At 40.2% G+C, this 8,920-nt stretch overlaps 2 protein-coding genes across 2 annotated transcripts; both read right to left on the bottom strand.

Annotated features, from left to right (window-relative positions):
- Positions 1-6,958: 6,958 nt before the first annotated feature.
- LOC104417321 (ethylene-responsive transcription factor ERF110) lies at positions 6,959-7,351 on the bottom strand. Its single transcript, XM_010028620.2, has one exon. The coding sequence runs from the start codon at positions 7,349-7,351 to the stop codon at positions 6,959-6,961; it is 393 nt and encodes a 130-aa protein (XP_010026922.2).
- LOC120287445 (ethylene-responsive transcription factor ABR1-like) lies at positions 7,348-8,023 on the bottom strand. The gene is made up of 2 exons (XM_039300246.1): positions 7,758-8,023; positions 7,348-7,639 (listed from the first exon to the last, which is right to left on the bottom strand). Exons 1-2 carry the CDS (start codon positions 8,021-8,023, stop codon positions 7,348-7,350), a joined length of 558 nt encoding a protein of 185 aa, XP_039156180.1.
- Between the last annotated feature and the right edge of the window lie 897 nt (positions 8,024-8,920).

Genomic DNA, 8,920 nt, shown 5'->3' with positions numbered 1-8,920 from the left:
TTTCTTAGTCCCCTCATGACTCTTATTTATTCTCAAGATTTTTATTTAGTGTTTGCTATCTTAGGATGTTGCCAATGGTCATGAGTTTGATTCGATCTAATGGGGCATTTCTAGAAAAGCAAGCTGGACTAAAATTGAGAGTTTGAAGGAAAGAGGAAGATCGATTTTGGAGAATCACATTGTAGTTTTGTATTCACCGGTTAACCAATTATGACTGTCTTTGTGATAATCATAATTGTGAATACAATATATATATCATTGTTTGAAAGAGATCAAGAGAGATATAAATGTGATCGATCGATCTAGGGTACTGCATACTAAATCTACTCAGGAAGTGATGCCCATTATGAGCTGCTATGTATTCCTAACAGATGTATGGCAACGAGCTCTCAAAGTATGCTGGTCGCACGGATTATTCACCGGTATGAATGTTGAAGAGAGGTAAAGAGAATTCTGTTCGGCCCACCATGTGCGAGTGGGAGATGATGGATTTATGAGATGGGCTTAAGGCCCGTCCGCCCAAGTTGGGCCCGAAGCTCGGCCCACGGGAATACGGCCCGTGGAAGGGAAGGTATAAAGGGAGGAGAGAGAGAGATGGCATTGGTTGGACATTACGTACGTACGTTTTCTCCTTACTCTCTCTCTCTCCCAAAACGAAGAACAGTAAGCATACGGCGCACTTTTCTTCCCTTCAATTCGTCATCGGATCGAACAGGGCCAGAATTTCTTCATCTTCTTCGGCATTGGTGTTTAATCTGTGGCTAACAAGGTACGCTCGAATCTGTGGTGTGCTTTACGATCGGTGATGCGTGTTTTCCCGGGCTTCGTCTTCCGCATTGATTTAGGGGTTCGATTTAGTGTTGAATCCGGTTTTCGGGGATCAGTCATTCCCTACAGGTATCAAAATCAATATTATCCCTTTTGCGATTGTATATCCACTCCCTATTAATCAAATTCCAAGTGCCCTGGTCAGAAGTTTCCTGTGCCGCTTGTAATCCAACTTGCACGGGAGACAAGATGTTGAAATATTTATATTTATATGATTTCAATCCACCTGTTTGCTTAAACTTTTCTTAGTTCGAATCTTCCAAGCCCCCACTTGCTTCCCCATTTATCCAATTATGTATTTTCACACTTTAGACTCAGGCCAACAACTAATTTACACTTTAGACAAGATGTTGAAATATTTATATTTATATAAATAATAAACCATAACTTCATTTATCAATTTAAGCTGTAGGGAGCCCATATTTGATATGAAGACTGTGATGGTAAAGTTAACTTGCACATGGAATTACAAGGTTAACATTATTGAGAAACTGAAATCTGTACAAGAGGAGGAATGAAGATATTCGAAAAGAAAGACTGAATTATGTACAGCACCTCCAGGATTCAATTGAGGAGGTAGCTTGAGACATTTCAATTGCCGAGGTCAAAATATTTTGGATCTTCTGGGTAGTGATAGTCCACCTTGAACTGCATTAGACATGGCAGACTCGTCAGAGATATAGAGAATTAACACCATCTTGGACAGAGTCGCTCTAATCCAAATATGTGAATCCTGATGGACTTCAAACCAGGCGCGTCGATGTATGCGACTATGTGCGCCCTGCGGTTATAATCAGAACTACAGCTTCATGTTCTTACCAATTCCGGTCTAGCATGAAAGGTCGACTGAATATGGCCAGCTCTAAACTTTGGAAAATTTCCTAATTGATACACACTACTTGTAAATATTTGCGTGTCTTAAGTGACTTTAGATATGCAATACTAAATAAACCCAATTGTCAAACGATAGAAGAAAATGAAGAAAGAAAAATCACAATCAATTCATAACATTCTCAACATAATTAGCATGATGTTTTGCTGGTCATGATAATCCAAAGTTCTTAGTAAGTGCTTATTTGATATTATTTTGTGACAACAAACAGCTACTTCCAGTTCTAAAAAAGTTACTATGTATGGCGATTCCTTCTACCTTTGCAAAGTTACCGGTGACACTTCCGAGCGAAAGGAGGTGAAAGCTAGAGCAGTTTGGTAGCAATTGCGCCTTCTCAAGAAGACAGAAATGAGGAGTGATTTGTACTTTTCTTGTTTTATTAATTGGTTCCGAAATTTTGAAATGCCAAACTCATTAAGCAAAGCAACACTCGGAATCTTAGCTCAAAAGTTCCTACAACATATAACAGTGCAATAAAGTATCGAGGTTATACTACCTCAAGATAAAGTTACAACGATTTGAAACTGACCTATAAGTCCAACATATATTTTTGCATCGATGATCCGGGGGCAGAACCGTAGTCAATCTGCTATTTGAAGGGAAATTAATACTGCGCGACTCCAAACTTTAAGTCCATGTTTCCCAAGGCGGGAATAGAACACACAATTAATAATCCGAGTTTCCCAAGGCAGGAATCGAACCCACAACCATCGATTTTTAAGTTGAAAGCATGAAAATGCCCTAGCAACCGAGTCAATCCCACGGTGGGTACTACCTAATAGTGAGGTAACAAACCCTGAATCCTCTTCAAATTAAGGCAACCTTTAGCTTATTACGATGTGATTGATTTTGTTAAACCCCTCTCTTCTTTTGTATCTTAAATCTACATAATGTTATTTCTAAGACTGAATGCGGTGAACGTTAAATTGTGCCCCCATTGACATGATTTCTTTGGGTCACTAGAATCAGGCATGCATTCCTTAATTCAAATCACCTTGAGAAAAAAAGTAAAAAGTACATTTTACTGGGTACTAGGTAGTGCCACGTCGAGATTAATGTGGAAACAGGATGACAGAGCCTTTTCGTGTTAGAAATGGAGAGATGGTGCTGTATGAAATCAAAAAAAAAAAAATGTCTGCCTCAAAAGAACTCTGATATCCAGCAAGAACTGCCAAAAAGGCAGTGAGCCCATATTTGATATGAAGGCTGTGATGATAAAGTCAACTTGGTCATGGAATTACAAGGTTAACATTATTGAGAAACTGGAATCTGCACAAGAGGAGGAATGAAGATATTCGAAAAGGAAGACAGAATTATGTACAGCACCTCCAGGATTTAGCTTGAGACATGTCGATTGCCGAGGTCAAAGTATTTTGGATCTTCTGGATAATGGTAGTCCACCTTGAACGGCATCAGACATGGCGCGCTCGTCAGATGCATAGAGAATTAACACCGTCATGGGACAAAGTCACTAATCCAAAGATGCGACGCCCGATGGATGTCAAACCAGGCCCGTCGGTGTATGCACCTATGTGCGCCCTGCGGTTATAATCAGAACTATAGCTTCATATCCTTACCAATTCCAATCTGGCATGAGGGGTCGACTGAATATGGCCAATCGAACATAGGGCACCACATTTCAGTGAGCTAATTTTACAAACTTCATTACTCACATGAACACATCTAACACCGCAAGTCTAAATTCAAAAGAAAAAAGACCACCAAAAATCCCAAATTTTGTCTGAAGTTATAAATTTACCCAAAAAAAAATTTTGTGACATGAAAAACCCGAACTTTGCTAACCGTGACACATTTATCTCAATTTTTTTTCATGACACAAAAAACCCTAAACTTCTATCCATGTAACACATTTACTCTAAACGACAGGGCATTTTGATCTTTTTACTTTTAATTTTTTGTTCCTTTTTTTCTTCTTCTTCTCTCTTCCCTCCACCATGGCCGACAAAGGGAAGCCCTCTCTCGACCTAGCCGAGGGCCACCCTCACCCGACGCTGGCAAGGGCGGCCCTAGCCAACCCAAGCGAGGGCGAACCTCGCCCAACGTCGGCGAGGGCAGCCCTTACCGGATGTCCGCTTCCCTCCGCCAGCTCTGCCATGGCCGGCGGAGGGAAAAGAGGAGAAGAAGAAAAAAAGAAAAAGGAAAAACAGAAAAAATAAGACAAAATGCTTTTGGTGGGATAAATGTGTCATAGTTTGCAAAGTTTGGGGTTTTTTATGTCATAAAAAATTGTTTGGGTAAATTTGTTATTTTGGACGAAGTTTGGGATTTTTGGTAGTCTTTTCCTAATTCACAAAGAAATTTAACGTGTGGTATAATACCATGCATTTAGCGTAAATGATATCCAATGAGTTTATGGATCGTTGCAAGAATATAACCTACATGTGCCTTGCTGGCAGGGACAGAGCTAGCCTAATTTCACATTGGGTGCATCAATACAATGATTTTAATTAATTAGGATTTAATTAACAAGGAAAGAAAAGGAAATTACTTACAAGGTTTACACAATAAGGCCCTATTCAGTAACCGTTCCATTCCTCTATTTTTTCTGTTCTTTTATTTCCTAGAACCGAAAAAGAACAAAATCCTATTTGATAATGTTAGCTAATTTTTTTTATTTCCCGAAACATATTAGTGGCTAGGAAATAAAAACATACCATTTTAGTTAAGGAATATATTTGGAACAAAAACAATAAGTTGAAAAATCCTACTTCTTTGTTCCGAAAATAAAAAGAGAAATAAGATCATTTTAAAAAAGGCAAGCTCAACATAATCCAATGCTACTCAATCTAAGTCCCCATTTTTAGGATCAAAAATTAAATAAAAATTCAGAAATTTGGGAAAAACTTAGAAATTAGATTTTGAGCAGTTTTACTAGATTTTAATGTTAATTCTATTTTGGAATTAGTTTAGCATAAAAATGTAAAAATATTTTGATAAAAATTAGATTTAAAATTGAATAAGATTTTAAGGCTTTACCATATGGATTTTTTTAACTCCGTTTTCTTTTAAAAACAATGCTAGGTCGCAAAAACTTGATGACTCCCCTTAAGATTCTATTGGAGACATCCTTTAAGATCGCCTGCAATTATGTTTTAATTGAAAATTATATGGCTTTGAATAAGTCATTTGCATCACCATTTGTCTTGGGTTCATAACAATCGAATAACTCTGTCTATGGACTTCCGATGTCATTTGCTTGAAGATTTGATGAGTTTGTACAAATAAGCACACCAACTTTATGACCGCCTCCATCCTAAGTTATTTCGTCATTGTTCGTTCTACCAAGCAACATCTACTCTTTTTCTTATAGCTAAAAAAGTTCAGAAGGTCTATGTAATTGTTTTTGTAATGCACATAGATTTACTATCAACCTCCTCATATTGTGAGTTATAAATTAGTGGGACTCTTTATGCCATTTCCAACCATCCATCTTTGACTAACTATTACATTGGATTTTTTAAAGTCATCTTCGAATATCTTGATTGATTAAATCCTTACAAAAGTCTAGTTTTATCCAAATATGAAATGTTAAGTCTCCATTATTGACATTTTTATAGTTAAAATGAATAAAAATTGGGAAAAAAAATTTATGAGTTGTTCCCAACGCATTTATGTTATTTCTCTTCAAGGAATAAAAAATTTATATAATTATCAAACACACTCTTCTGCTCAGAAACTTGTCCAAAAAATAAAAATAGAAAAAATTATTTTGAATAGAAATATTATCAAGCGCATCCTAACTAAGCCAAAAAAGAAAATGATGGGCAGAAAGTGGCCCCATTGACAATCCATTTAAGGAATGTACCACCTACATTTTATTATTAATGCAGATTTGTCTTTTGACTACATGTATCACACAAATATTTATTGCAAGTAATATGAGTTTCTTTCACCAAAAGGAAGAAATAAAAAAAAAAATTTAGCAGATAAAAAAAGGCAAAAGCCATAAAAAAAAATCATAGACTATGTCTACTGTGACACAATTATCTCAAAAAAATTTCTGTAATATCAAAAATCCAAAATTTGTAACCGTATGGCACATTTACCTTTTCATCAAAATTTTGTCAATAGGAACCGTTAAAAATTTGCCTATGTGAACATCAGAAAGTAAACAATATCGACATAGTGCGTGACTTAAGTAAAATAAAAATGACATTATTTTGGTTGAAAAATCATTTATCTTGACGAAAGGTAAATGTGTGATATAAGTATAAATTTTAAGTAAAGTATAGGGTAAATGTATTATAGTGGGCATAATTTGAGGTTTTTATAGCACATAAAAAAGATTCCGAATTTGAATAAATGTGTCACGAGAAGTATAGTTTGGAGTTTTTCTATAATTTTTTTTAAATGTTAATTGTCAACCTCTTTCATATATGAAGGAGATAGATCTTCATCTCGAATATGCCTCGGGGTGCGCGTTGTCTTCCGATTCCCATGTCATTAGAAGCCACGCGTGTAGAAATCTGGATTTATTAACATAAAGAAGGGAAACAAAAAAGAAAAATAGAGAAGAAATAATGGCGTCGGAACGGGGTAGTGCTCTTTTTTGTATTATCCTATTGAAAAGGACCAGAACACCGTCAAAGCCCCCCATCATAGCGGCATAGCCTCCACCTCAGTTTCCTAGAAAACTTCGTCCTCTTTTTCCCAAGTAAGCACTTTCTATTGATTATTAGCCTTTCTCTTTCGGGGACGCTAAACAGCGGATTGACTTTGATTAGCTTATTTAAGGAATCACGCCCCCATTTAGTATTCATGCACCATTCAAATCGATCGGCCGTTCTTTTTGTGCGTTTACTGAAAGGACCAGAATACCCTCAGAGCTCCCCAGGGACGCCATTTCCTCCATCTCGTTTTTCCTTGGAAAAGAATCCGACTTGGCGCAAGTAATCACTTCCTTTCGCTTTCGACGCTATGAGGCAGATTGACTATGATGAGCTTATCAAGGAATCACGGCCCCATTCAGTATTCATGCACTGCTCAAATCGATCGGCTGTTCTTTTTGTGTTATTTAGTGAAAGGACCAGAGCACCCTCAAAGCCCCCCAGGGACACCATTGTCTCCACCTCGTTTCCTATAAAACTTCGTCCTCTTTCCATTATTCCCACATTTCATCTCCTCCAACTCTCCAGGAAGGCATCGTCGGAAGGCTAGTGGAGATGCCAGCAGATTTTGGTGGTCAGAGGTAAGCTTTAGTGAACTCAGTTTCATAACTTACTTGAACCCAGACATGGCTCGTCCCTGCGGTCGTTCTTGATAAGCAGCAACATTTTCAAGAAATCGCTGCATAGGAGCCTGCCCTTCATAGCCAATGGCATTGGAATAGCCGGAAGCCGGCAACTCACGGGAAACGGCGAAGTGGGTTGCTGCCAGAAAGGCCGCAGAGGCCACAGGAGCAGGTTGTTGCCGGAGCCGGACATTCTCGAGGAAGTTGAGCTTGGCCTTGCTACCTCTGAACTGGAGGGCAGCCGGGTCGTAGGCCCGAGCTGCACCCTCAGCCGTGTCAAAAGTCCCAAGCCACACCCTCGAGGCCTTGAAAATGTCTCGTATCTCGGCCGCCCACTTCCCCCATGGCCTCTGTCTCACTCCTCTGTATTTCCTCCTCATCGTTGCCGGAGGCGGACATTCTCGGGGAAGTTGAGCTTGGCCTTGCTGCCTTTGAACTGGAGGGCAGCCTGGTCGTAGGCCCGAGCTGCCCCCTCAGCCGTGTCAAACGTCCCAAGCCACACCCTCGAGGCCTTGAAATTGTCTCGTATCTCGGCCGCCCACTTCCCCCATGGCCTCTGTCTCACTCTGTATTTCCTCCTCACCGTTGCCGGAGCCGGACATTCTCGGGGAAGTTGAGCTTGGCCTTGCTGCCTTTGAACTGGAGGGCAGCCTGGTCGTAGGCCCGAGCTGCCCCCTCAGCCGTGTCAAACGTCCCAAGCCACACCCTCGAGGCCTTGAAAATGTCTCGTATCTCGGCCGCCCACTTCCCCCATGGCCTCTGTCTCACTCTGTATTTCCTCCTCACCGTTGCCGGAGCCGGACATTCTCGGGGAAGTTGAGCTTGGCCTTGCTGCCTTTGAACTGGAGGGCAGCCTGGTCGTAGGCCCGAGCTGCCGCCTCAGCCGTGTCAAACGTCCCAAGCCACACCCTCGAGGCCTTGAAAATGTCTCGTATCTCGGCCGCCCACTTCCCCCATGGCCTCTGTCTCACTCCTCTGTATTTCCTCCTCACAGTCGCGTCCAATCTTGATGCTGCCATCGTCGTCAGGGCCTCATAGGCGTTCCTAACCATGTCTGTTCATGTCCATTGTGCATATTCTTACCCTCTCTTTTTTTGGCCAATTACTACTCATCTTAGAATCCGAACATTAGTTACATGCAATTAGTCAAGTTATAAGAAAATGGTAATCTTCAAACGCGTAGTAGGAAGAGTAGCATTGGAGCTCACTGTCTTGCTTACCCTAACGAAGCAATCATGAAAATGCATCCTCAGAAGAGGGCCCCCACGTTTGGGCATGCCTTCCAGTAAAACCCTACTTTGAGACCGTTGATCTCGTATCTTCAGCTCTTAGAAGCCCGATTCTAGGGGTAGAACTTGGAAGGCAAGACTCGGGTACAAGCTATTCAAGTCTCGAGTAGAAGTTAGAACGGGGACTTGGGCACATTCTCGGACCAAAACTCAGTTTCATAACTTACTTGAGGCCAGACATCAACCATATATTATAACTTACCTGAGGCCAGACATCAAGCTATCATAACCTCTTCGGCGACCTCAAAATTATGACAAATCCTGATTTCTTTCTAGAACCTATGTCTGATCATGTCCATTATCATAACTTACCCGAATGCCCAAGACTCAGTTTCTTGATTCTAGCCAAGAATTCGCTTCTACCCAGTAAGCATGGGCCTTGTCTGGTTACATATACACTCTGTTTCTTGGAGGAAAAATTCTGTCACATTGATGAAGAGACAGTCGTATATACACACTGTTTCTTTCTTTTGTCAACAGAAACTCATATCAAGAACAACGTATTAATTGAAAATCTTATTAGTTTTTCCCCATATGAAAAGATAAAACCTGCGATTAGCTTTACTCTGTTTCAACCCAATGAACAAGGGGGCTTACCTGGCAGTTTTGTGCGTCTGGGTGATCTTGTTTTGTGAACAAGTGTTGTAAGAGAAGGTTAGG

Source organism: Eucalyptus grandis, chromosome 8 (assembly GCF_016545825.1).
Source record: "Eucalyptus grandis isolate ANBG69807.140 chromosome 8, ASM1654582v1, whole genome shotgun sequence".
In the NCBI taxonomy this organism is placed as follows: Eukaryota; Viridiplantae; Streptophyta; class Magnoliopsida; order Myrtales; family Myrtaceae; genus Eucalyptus; species Eucalyptus grandis.
The sequence above is the reverse complement of the archived record's forward strand: the minus strand, read 5'-3'. Positions and strand labels throughout refer to the sequence as shown.